We start from the raw sequence: 11,725 nt of genomic DNA, 5'->3' as shown, positions 1-11,725 counted from the left end.
CTGACTAAAATTTTTAGTCTCAAGAATAGTTTTAGCCCCTCTTTAGTTAGGGCGTGCTTGGAACTTTAGCCTCTTAAAAAGACTATTTTTAGTCAGACTAAAATAAGTCTCTTGATCCAAGCACCCTCTAAGTTAGGGGGTGTTTGGGTGTTTGGTTCAGAAGTCCTAGGACTTTTTCTAGTCCCAGGGACTAATCAAAAAAGACTTTTTAGTAGAGTCTTTTTCTAGTTCCCGTAGAAAAAGTCCCTCCCATTTAGTTTCTAAGGACTTTTTAGGGACTTTTTCTAGTCACTGGGACTAAAAAGTCCCTGAACCAAACACCCCTTACTCCCCAGTATGACTAGCCTAATTCATTCAAAATGGGTAGTAAAACCATTGGCTGTGGTCGTTCTCGCACGGCGGCACGCGCCCCATAGCAGCAGTCAACAAAGGTTGTCGTCTCGAGTATCTGGACAGGCCTCAACTCTCAAGCGTTTGTCTGGGCCCACACCGCCCACCACAACACTACCTACCAGACGGTTTCATATAGCAGCACTGTAGAGTAGATTCAAAATCATTTGAAAAGCAAAGAGGAATTCCCCTCTCTACTTTATCCTCGTCAATCAAAAACAAAAGGACCAATAATAATCCCCTCACCAACCCTCGTCTACTCTTCTTCTTTTCCAGCCCCGCAATCCATCCGTCGCGCGGCCCACCGTCGCCGGCGGCGCGGAACACCGTCTTCTCCCCGGCATCCTCCAGGGCGGAGCGCTGGAGATCCGACTCCGCTCGGTTGCTTCTCTCGTCGGTAAGGAACGCTGTCCTGATTCTTCCTCGAGTTTGGATTTATTTTTGTTCCGGAGTATCGTGTCTTTCCTTCGCTGCACCCGGGGGCAATCCACCCGAATCTCCTCCTTCTTTTCCTTTAATTTTAGTACTTATTTATCCCCGCTGCGAGTGTGCTGCTGCTTCAGAAATCCAGTCCACCCACTCCATGGTTTTGGTTAGGTTCGTACTGTTCATAGCGCAGAATCGGGCCCTCCTAACCGCGTCAACAGGGTTTGGTGCCAAACATTGATACGGCCGTCCCCTAGAGGCTAAGAGTCAAGCGGCAGTGGGCAAACAACCGCTCCACCGACGATCTTTAAAGTGATATATACGTACCAGCAATAGATAGATAGCTGCTCTAGGCCGTACCCATTCAATCTTTACTGCCAGTTGGCTTGGAAATTTCGACGTCGAGCCAACCGTTTCCAGTGTTTTAAGGGTCAAGTGGTCGAATCAGCCGAACGAGTTTTGGCTATTAGCTTCGAAGCTGGCCTGTTTCAGGACTAAAGTAAAGGTCGACATTATTTGTTCTGTGACTTGGGAGTTTTGGCTACAGTGAGGCTTCCACAGTTCTATCAGCGATCGGCACTGTGTTTTCTCAGTTTCGGAGGTACGTGCACTGTGTTGATTGTCAGGGTAGCTAAGAGCTTATAGTTACATGATTCAGTTTACTCCTTGGGTTTGTCAGCTTCAAGTAGTTGGATTTTCAACCTAAATTCGTTTAGTTGTTTGGTACAAGGAAGATTTCCATGTTGTTCTGGTTTATTTGACCGTTTAGTACTTCAATCTTTGCAGTCTTTCATGTATAGTGATGGTGATACTGACGGTCAGATCTTTGCATTCTTAAACCTTTCCTCAAGTGATGGAAGAAATAAAGCCAAAATTTACATTGATAGCAGAACACTGATGCTGGCTGTACCATTGTTGTTTTGTTCAAACCTTTGTTGTTGCATATGAATACTCCAGCTCTGCTTTCTTCCATATGAAAAGTGTTTTAATACTTTGAGTAATTTCCAGCACCTAAATCAGAAATATATATTCCTAGAAGACTATAACTGCAATATTAGCCCTACCAAGCCCTTCTTGTTTCTGCAATCCTTAATATGATCAGAGTAGCTTGTCTATACAAGGATTCAATTCTAGTGTAAATTACAGTGTTCCTGTTCTGCCCATTATTAGTCTGCGCTCATAGTTTTATAGATCATGCCGGCCTTTCTATTCTTTTGTGATGTGAAGTCATATAGGGAACTATCAACTGTTTAGGAACCAGTTACATAAAGAGAATAATTGTGTGAAATAATAAATATACCAAGACAGGATTATGAGTAGAAATAATTTGTAACTTAGATGTGGGCCAGTAAGTTGCTGCTGACATCTCTAAAAGAATTCCAAGCCATTTACTTTCTATCAACTGAATGGCATCTTAAGTTTTGCATATTCTTTCACACAATTGTAGACTTGTACTGGTACTTATTTGAGGTTAGCGTTTTTAAAAATATTTATGGTCTCCTGAGTTTAAGAAGAATCAAGAGTGAAATTTATATGACAAACGCTATCACTGCTTGATGTTGGTTTCATCTGTTATCTGTGGGACATGATAATGTTTAGAGAATAGGCTTTCATCCTGTTTTATAAGCCACACGGCCGAAGGATACATGGTGTTGAGGCAACCCTCTTTCAAAGCAGATCAAAGAAAACCATGCTAAACAAAGCGAGCAGAGCAAACAACACAGAATGAACACCAAGCCCCTAGCCTGGAAACGTTACGAGGAGTGCACTGCTGGATGATGCTAGCTTGCGGCCAAGGAAAAGAACAGCAGCTGCATAGCCACAACAAGAAGCACCAGAAGGAGCCGACCACAAGCGAACCGACATCCCCTGGATAAAATCACTGGACTGCGACGCAATGCTCTATCAAACTTGCTCCGGACGGAGGAGCGCGACTCTGCGAGCGAGCAGAAGGGACTGGGGCAACTGCCGATGTAGTCACATGAAGAGACGGCACAACAGAGCCACCATTCATCTCGAACCGAAGATGCTCCAAGTCACCATCCATGCCTGCCGAAGAAGCCATCACACCACACCCAGAAGGGAATTGGGATCTCTGGTGGCATGCCAGGAGGGGTAACGTCACGTTGCGCTGCCGCCGAGTCTGACAAGATGGACATGGGTTGTCACCTGGGACTCTGAAAGGGGATGGGGGAACTGCGGTGAAGCCCCCAAGAGGGATGCAAAACCCAAAGGCCTAGCTTTCACCGGCGTACTGTGCCGTCCTTGTTAGGACCACCCACTGCCCACATGGACAAGGAAAGCAGCCAACACTGCCGCCACCAGGGAGCAGTCCGCGCAGCCCGCCTTCCAGGGCCGCCGCCCTGGTTTCTGGCCCTGCAAGAGGGGCGCACCAGGAGGGAACCTCACTGCCACTGTCGCCAAGAGCCACACGGGCCAGCCTTCGAGTTGCTCTCGAGACGCTGGGGCTAGGGTTTGGGTCGCCCTCGAGTTGCTCTAGGGAGAGCGACGCAAGGGCCAGTTTTCCACCATCCCAATTATCCTGGAACTTAATAATTATGTTAGTTGCCCAGACTTGTTATGTTTTTGTTTTTGTTTTTTTTTGCGGGTGACTTGTTATGTTGTCAGCTCTCTAGATTCCTGGACTAGGATTAGCATTTTCTAATTATCACCTTAATTGGAGGTCGATGGATGTCCCAAGCCTCTATCAACATTCAACTCTTCTTTTGTTGACTGAACAAATGATTACAGTGGGAGGGATGCAACCTTACTGTTTAGTTGACAGCAACAGATTAGACGTTCATGGTATTTAATTACATTTCTGATTGTTGTGAATTGTTACCCAAATCTCAGAGGTTTCAGGGTTTTGTTGACATTCCATAAGTTGGATATTAATTGTTTGTTAGTGATCATCAATATTAGTAGACTAACCGACCTTGTACTGATTTTTTTGGAACATGCTACTTTCCTGGAAATATTCATTATGGTATCCCTGCACGCCTCAGTGTAATGTGATGTTTTGGAAGTTGTAGCCAGCACTCCAAATTGATATAACTAAGTCCTAGATAAATCATGTTGAATTGTTTATACTGGCCCTCTGAAGTGGTTCTATGTTAGGAACTTGACTTGGTCTTCATGCTTCCTAGGGTAGAACCTTTGGGTTGTGATGTTTACTACGAGAACAAACTTTTTATCTACTGTGGTTTGTAGTTATAGCCTGCATATTTTTCCCAGGTGATAAATCATGTTGATAATGGCTTTCTCATAATTGTTTTATTACTTCAAATTTGATTGGGCGAGGATTTTCATGCTCACTACAGTGGGCTCTTTGGGTTGTCATGTTTTTTATTCGACATTCCTTAATCACTGTGTTTATGCTAGTTTTATATGAGACGCTAATGTTTGATAATTGGAAACTATAGCCTATAAATGTAATCATTTTCCAGTCAAGTTCGCAACTTATTTGGAATTGTAGGAGCACTATTTGCTATGATTAAACTGAGGAAATAAAGGGATAGATAATTATCTACAAAAAGCCAGTCAAGCAGAGTAACACTGTCTTCATTTGAAATGCTACAACTGCAAGTATTTGTGCTCCTGTTTTTGTTATTAATTCTTTTTTTATTTTATCTTCTATTTCATTAATCATAGCTGCATTACATCCAGTCTATCTTGTAATTATTGCAACTTTACTCACCAATTATTTGTCTTGCTCCCTTTTTTATTTATAGGACATAATGGCGGATATCCAGTTAGGATGTTACACTATAAAGTCCCATGGAGCCAAAGTGGCAAGACTCCACATGTATGACTGGATAATACTTCTCCTCCTTGCTGTCATAGATGGACTGTTGAATATAATCGAGCCTTTTCACCGCTTCATTGGGAAGGACATGATGACTGACTTGAGATATCCATTAAAGGGCAATACTGTGCCCTTTTGGGCTGTTCCGGTGTGTTCTTGTGCTGCTAATTTTGGACTCATTTTTTCCACCGCTTGCATCATTTTGTGTGCCATTCAAAAGATAGTTCCAATTTTATAACCCGCCTGATTTGCAGCTCATTGGAATTGTCTTGCCATGTGTCATCTTTGGTGGAATTTACTTCAAGAAGAAGAATATCTATGATTTGCACCATGGCATACTGGGTATTTACATATTCTTGGGCATATGAATATGTTTATATTGTATGTACAAGAAATAATGAAACACATATAATTTTGTAGGTATTCTTTATTCGGTGCTCATAACTGCGGTGATTACTGATGCCATTAAGGATGGAGTTGGCCGACCACGTCCTGATTTCTTCTGGCGCTGTTTCCCAGATGGAAAGGATGTAAGATTAGTAGATTACTACCCTGGAACTCCACTTTTTCCAGCCACAAGTTCATCTTTGTTGACCTACCCACTGTTCAATTGCTCTTATCATGTATGGAGTCCAAATTGACCAAAACTCATCGAAGGACTCTATTTTCAGCTCTATGATAATGTCACTACTGGCGTTCTGTGCCATGGAGAGAAGAGTGTCATCAAAGAAGGTCACAAGAGCTTCCCAAGTGGACACTCATCATGTAAGTGATGCTTAATATTCCTTTGGTAATGTTAGAGTTATATTCTAGCCTATATATTTTCCCCGTTGTATGAGGGGTTATTGGTGTCAGGCATTTGTTGCTCAGCTATGCCTGAGGCATTCTTTCTTTAAAACTCCATTACATGAAGACGTTTTTTACACCCTTGTGATAATCCTTTTGACAGTCCGTGCTGGGACCTGGGTTGGGCTGCTTCTGGCAGTCATGGAGCCAGGGGAGCTCTGACAGGTGGCTAGGCCACAATTGGGCATGAGACAGCCTGGTGCATTGGCTACTTTGGTGTGATGTCGCAGTGAACCAGGAAGTGGCAGGCACGAAAGTGCAGTGGTGTGCCGCCTTCCAGTTTAGATGCTTGGCTGCTGCTTAGTGTAGTAGTTGTGTGAAGTAGTTTGATTAGACAATGCACATCAGTCATGTGTTTGATTAGAGGCCCCACAAAATTGGCCTAGCCTTAGCCTTGTCTCAAGGGTGTGGTGAAATGCAAGTCCAGTCAGAAGCATTTCTTCTAAGTAAAAGGAAAAAGTTTTTAGGCCAATTCAATATCAGAAGTGGGGTATGGCAAGTCTCAATCTTTCATTAGGCACGTCTAGCATCTATGGTAGTGCTGTTACAGTTCCGTCAAATAGGTCATGGCTCGATCATCTAATAACCGTGTTTTCTTTCACCTTGTGTTAATCTATTCCAGGGTCTTTCGCCGGCCTAGGCTTCCTTACATGGTACTTGACTGGGAAAATCGCAGTTTTTGACCGTAAAGGTCATATTGCAAAGCTGTGCATTATTGTTCTGCCTCTACTTACTGCTGCACTTGTTGCTGTTTCTCGAGTGGATGACTACTGGCATCACTGGCAAGATGTGGTTGCAGGAGCTGTTCTAGGTTTGCCATTTCCGTAGTTGTGTAAATTCACATAGGTGACCTTCTATATTTTTTCAAAAAATGCATATAATTATTTTCTTCTCCTGTTGTTTCCTGTTCCCTTTGCAGGTCTCACAGTGGCTTCATTTTGTTACCTGCAATTTTTCCCATATCCTTATGATGCAGATGGTGCCTCCTTTTACCTGTTTTATCACCTATCGAGTTTCCGTGTTTTGCAGTAATAACAGTAGCAATTTGCATTGCAGGACTGTGGCCTCACGCATACACCCTCCAGCTAGCCGAGGCACGCAACAGTGGCATTGCAAACTCCTTCAGCGTGCGACCACCCACGGAGACCGAAGAAGGGGAAGGTCAGGGTGGGATCGCCCTAAGAGACACGAGTCCTATTCTCGACACCATGGAGTCTGGCAGGAGATATGGAAACTAGGAGGACCGGACCATACGACTAGCTGAAGTACCATGATCGTCCTGACCTTCTTCATGGGCGTGTTTTCGATACACATGGCAGGGAAGAGCTGTTTTCTCATGGACAGTTTGGTGTATTATAGAGCTGTCGTTTCGTCAACCTCTGTATGGGTTTTCAGTGTTTAATAGAGGTTTGGTTTGTGTTAACTGGATAGTTAGCCTCGTAAGGATCAGCTGTACATTACCTAGTGGAGTGCTTCGTCGTCCACGGCGGTGAACATGTTGCATTATTTCTTGCTCTCTGCCCCCTGAGTCCCTGAGCGATGGTTGATCTTGCTCTTGAGCAAGCAGTATGTATACATGGTTGACTTGTTACGCGAAGTGTGAAGTTTGGTTGTCTGCACAGTGATGAAGCCAGAAGCAAAGACTTGCTGGATGCTAAGCTGGTCGAACCACATTGCTAAGCTGTAATCGGGTAAAGTTCCATTACATGTTGTTCTTAAGAAGTAGGGCCTGGAACCACATTCAGTTCACATGGATGGCATTATATTCAACTCTAGTGCGTGCCTTGGTTCTTTTTTCCCCTTGATTTTGAGGGAAACAGAAGGGATTTCTCCTTACTGTTTTTTTTTGGCAAAAGAGTGCTTGTTTTACAGTCAAAGTCGCCAAGCCAAGCATTTGGGAGTTTCGTGCTATGAGTGACGAGAGAATGTGATGCTGCCTTCGTATTATCTTGCATTAATCTATGATTTTGGCATCCATATATAGCGACTAGACTGGAGAGAGCAATTATCATAACATTCCATACGGGAGGGCATATAACATGGGGAACACATCTGGCAAGCTCTCCTGCCTCGGCGATTTACGGCTCAGCTGCTGTGGCGAGAAGCCATCTTCTCCGGTGCCGGAGCCGGCGCCGGCGCCAGTCGACAGCTATCCACCACCACCAGCGCCGGCTGCTCCTGTCCCTCCTCCTCATGCTTCTCCAGGTCCAGGGTATGCCAACGTACACGACCAGGGCAAGTAGCTACTGGAATATGCGCAGATCGCGTCGCGGCGGAATGCACGACTCTGTCTTTTGTTGTTTGTGTGACAAAGCAACAGCATGCTTTTCTGGTGTAGAGGCAAAGTTGTTTATATTGCTTGCTTGTAATGTACCCCGAGCAGTTCATCAGGTAATGCCCGTACAGTTGACAAATAACTGCAAGTGTCATCCGCAACAATTACAAATATGACATATTTGGCTTGAATGCGTTCGTGTTTTTATTTTTCTTATTTTGGCTTGTTAGATAATATTGGTAATCTTGTTCTAGAGCTCTATGCAGGCGGTCATCTGTATGATAGGGTACACATTTTGTATTGAATTAATACACACATAAATTTGCTATTTTGGAATTTATGTAGTACTCCTTCCTTCTCAGAAGTATAACTTTGACTATGATTTTTTGCTTACAATATGTCTATAAAATTACTATGAAGACGTATCATGCAATGTTTTTTTGGGGAGTCATAAAAATATATTTTGAAAGATAAATAATATGATAATAGTCATATATGTCCAATCCATCTATTTTTGTACGTATTAGTAATAGTTTGGTGTGTTGGAGTTTCTGCTTAGACTTTTCTTTTGGAAAGGAGCCATCCAAGGTACACATACCACTTTGTTACTCTAGTGTTATACTGATCATAAAGGCACAATTACAAACTTGATGTTTAACATTCACAGGCGGTACAGGCCCGACTAGCACACCTGTGAATTTGTTGCCTTGCATTTGTTGTGTTGTTTCTTTAAAAGAAAACGGGAATACCGGGCCTCTGCATCACATTATGCAGATAACCATGTTATTAAGCGTCAAACAAGTTGTACCCGACAATAAAACAAATAAATGAAAGACACGACCACAAGCTGTGGAATTTGAGATTACATAGTTCATCCACATAATCTATGAGTGGCTCGCCAATCAAACTAGTTGAATCAAACCTAGTGGCTCGCCAATCAATAGTTCATCCACATTATTGGTTGTGTTGCTTAGGTTGAGTTGTACAACACCTTGTCATAGAAAATGGACATGCCCGTATATAGTTGTGTTAGAACGAAGTGGTGGAAACTCAAGGGGAGGCAGCTCATGCCCTTAAGGAGAGGGTTATTAAGGAGTGCCCTTGGGAGGAAGGAGATGATGCAAAGAATATGTGGATTAATATGGGAAGGAAGGTGACTTCAAAGGAGTTTAGGGTGACCAGGGAAAGTAGAAGCGAAGCTGAAGATACATGTTGGTGGAAAGATGATGTCCATAAGGCTATTAAGGAGAAGAAAGAATATTTCACATGCCTACACCTAGATGAGAGTGTAGACAACATAGAAAAGTACAAGGTGGCAAAGAAGACTGCAAAGCGAGTTGTATGTGAAGCAAGGGGTCAAGCAAGGGGTCTGGCGCATGATGACCTTTACCAGAGTTTAGACACGAAGGAACATGGTTTACTAGCACATAATCAGGTTTTGGAGGCAGTTTTGGTACATGGGCAGCTGGTGGTTCCTCGATCTGCCTCAAATCATGTGCTAATACTTGACATAGCGAAGGCGGTTTTGAAAGCCACCTCCAATTTCTTACCGCCACAAGCGGTTTTGCACACACAATTACCTCCACCTTTTGTCACGCTGATGGAGGTAAATCCAGCAAATCTCGAGGTAGGGATTCTAAGCTAGGCGCCTTGGAACGATAGTAATTGGGACACATGATTTTTCCCAGATTCGGGCTCTTCGAGGGGATAATGCCCTATGCCCTCGTGTTGTGGGTGTATTATAGGGCTATCGTTTCGTCAATCTCTGTATGGGTATTTAGTGTTTATTAGAGGTTTGGTTTGTGTTAACTGAATAGTTAGCCTCGTAACGATCGGCCGTACATTACCTAGTGGAGTGTTTCGTCTTCCACGGTGAGTGATGATATGGTGCATTATTTCTTGATGTCTCTGCCCTGATTGATGGTTGATCTTCTTGCTCTTGAGCAAGCAATAGGTATACATTTTTTCTTTCCGAATACATGGTTGATTTGTTATCCAGAGTGTTAGGTTTGGTTGCCCACACAGTGAAGCCAGATGAGAAGACCAACAGTGTCGATGGTACCTGTTGCTGATAATGTTGAGATGGTCGGTATGTTGGTGCCTGATCAGGAGCCCAGCCAACCGCTCGCCTTTGTGGAGCGTGGAGGTTCCGATGTTGCGGTCACCCACTCGCACGTGACCGTTGGGCATGTTTCGGTGCGTGACAAGGTTGATGAGATTCTCTTCCAGATAGAGATTCACAACTTGCTCAAATGTTTGGAGGCAAGCTAGCCGGGGATCTGGCAAGGCGATTGTGGAGGAAGCTCTCAGGAGCAAAGGAAAGAAGAGTGACGCCACAGGAAAGGCGCCCACAATTGCTTGATGGATGGTCATCAGTCTGTTGGGTTGTCCTTATGGCATGGCTTGTCTTTGTGGATATGATGGTGCCCATGGTCTTCGACCGAGTTATTCTCATTGTGTGTGTCTTTACGATGTCGCAGTGTAGGGGTTTGTGGCCGTTACTGTTGGGTATGGTAGTCGAGTTGCTCATGTGCTTATGGGGTTGCATGCTCTGTGAAGAGTCCACATGTGGTTGGTTTGTAACGGATTTCGTTCAGTTTTTCGTTAATTAACTCGGTAATTCTCTTCCGTTTAATTAATTGATGAGGCAAATATTTTGCCTCCGTTTTGAAAATAAAATAAAATGAGGTGGTTGGACCGGGACTCGAATGGGTAAAACCCGTCGTAAAGCTGTAGTCGGGAAAAATTCCATTATATGTTATTACATGTTACTCTAAGAAGTATTCCCCATTCTAAATTACTTGTTTTATACTCCCTCCGTCCTAAAATAAGGAAAAAGTCTATTTTAAACCTTAAGGTTATAGAGTGTGACATAAATAAACCCTAACGTCTAAATCTCTAAAATCTATACCCTATACTCATCGATCCCGGTTAATTATAACCCCAAATCGACCCTACACCTGTTTGGAAGCACAATCCCGACTGGGATCGCTCCTTGCTCTCACGGACCGCACGGGCCTACATGCTTACGTGGCACCTACGCCTTTGTCCTCTTGCTCCTCTCTGAAAATTTCTCGAACACGTTCCCTTCGTCCACTGCTGCACCATACCATGGTCCATCGTAGCTCTCCCCGGCTGTGTGCTTGGCCGCAAGCACGGCGGCGGTCGCCCGCCGCGCGTATGAAGTGGCGCCGCTCCCAGCTGACCGCAGACATGTCGGATCCAGTCACAAGCTCCGGCTCCCCATCACCCGCAGCAGTGCCCTACAGCCTCGCCCTTGATGGCACTGCCCACAACCGACGCCGTCTAAGTCTGTGTAACACCCCGGATATAACTTTCCATATTTGTAACTCCAATTCTTGCCATTTTCGGCTATGTGTTATGATATTCCCTTCGTGGTCGGGTTTTGTCTTTCGTTTTGCATTTTGTTTTCATCATGCATCTCATATCATGTCATCATGTGCATTGCATTTGCATACGTGTTCGTCTCTTGCATCCGAGCTTTTTCCCCGTTGTCCGTTTTGCAATCCGGCACTCCCACCTCCTCCGGCACACCCCCTATTGTTTTTTTTCGTGAGCGGGTGTTGAACGCTCTCGGAATGGACCGAGTCTTGTCAAGTGGCCTTGGTATACCACCGGTAGACCACCGGTAAAGTTTCGTTCCATTTGGAGGTCGTTTGGTACTCCAACGGTTAACCGGGTAACCGCAAAGTCCATTTGTGTGTGCAGCAAAAACCCCTATCTAAACAGCCCAAAACTCCTCTAACTCACTTCCATGCTCTAGGTCGTTCGATCACGATCGTGTGGGCGAAAACCGCACCTCATTTGGACTCTCCTAGCTCCCTCTAGCTATATATATGTGAGCCTCCCCGAAAATTTCCGGATCCACGAAACCCTAAATCGCCCCGCCGCCACCGGACGTGTCCGGCCCGAGCCGGACAGATCGCGCTGCCGCCTCCAGCCACCCAGGCACTGCCACGTGG

General features: G+C 44.5%; 1 protein-coding gene across 2 annotated transcripts; it reads left to right on the top strand.

Annotated features, from left to right (window-relative positions):
• The first annotated feature begins 486 nt into the window (after positions 1-486).
• LOC123121199 (lipid phosphate phosphatase 2) lies at positions 487-7,237 on the top strand. Of its 2 annotated transcripts, none has more exons than XM_044541116.1 (8): positions 487-787; positions 4,548-4,769; positions 4,876-4,963; positions 5,042-5,151; positions 5,293-5,386; positions 6,090-6,278; positions 6,387-6,446; positions 6,524-7,237. In XM_044541116.1, the coding sequence occupies exons 2-8, from the start codon at positions 4,554-4,556 to the stop codon at positions 6,703-6,705; spliced, it is 939 nt and encodes a 312-aa protein (XP_044397051.1). In that variant the 5' UTR covers positions 487-787; positions 4,548-4,553; the 3' UTR covers positions 6,706-7,237. The 2 variants fall into 2 exon arrangements, with proteins under 2 accessions (XP_044397051.1, XP_044397052.1); XM_044541117.1 differs by lacking the exon at positions 487-787 and adding an exon at positions 1,159-1,417.
• The last annotated feature ends 4,488 nt before the right edge of the window (positions 7,238-11,725 follow it).

This window comes from Triticum aestivum, chromosome 5D (genome assembly GCF_018294505.1).
Source record: "Triticum aestivum cultivar Chinese Spring chromosome 5D, IWGSC CS RefSeq v2.1, whole genome shotgun sequence".
NCBI classification, from domain to species: Eukaryota; Viridiplantae; Streptophyta; class Magnoliopsida; order Poales; family Poaceae; genus Triticum; species Triticum aestivum.
The sequence above is the reverse complement of the archived record's forward strand: the minus strand, read 5'-3'. Positions and strand labels throughout refer to the sequence as shown.

Excerpts from the sequence above, each read along its gene's own strand:
- LOC123121199 (XM_044541116.1), top strand. The coding sequence starts at position 4,554 with ATGGCGGATATCCAGTTAGGATGTTACACTATAAAGTCCCATGGAGCC. Across the intron at positions 5,152-5,292 it reads GTTTCCCAGATGGAAAGGAT|CTCTATGATAATGTCACTAC; the intron begins GTAAGATTAGTA and ends CTCTATTTTCAG. Across the intron at positions 5,387-6,089 it reads CCCAAGTGGACACTCATCAT|GGTCTTTCGCCGGCCTAGGC; the intron begins GTAAGTGATGCT and ends AATCTATTCCAG.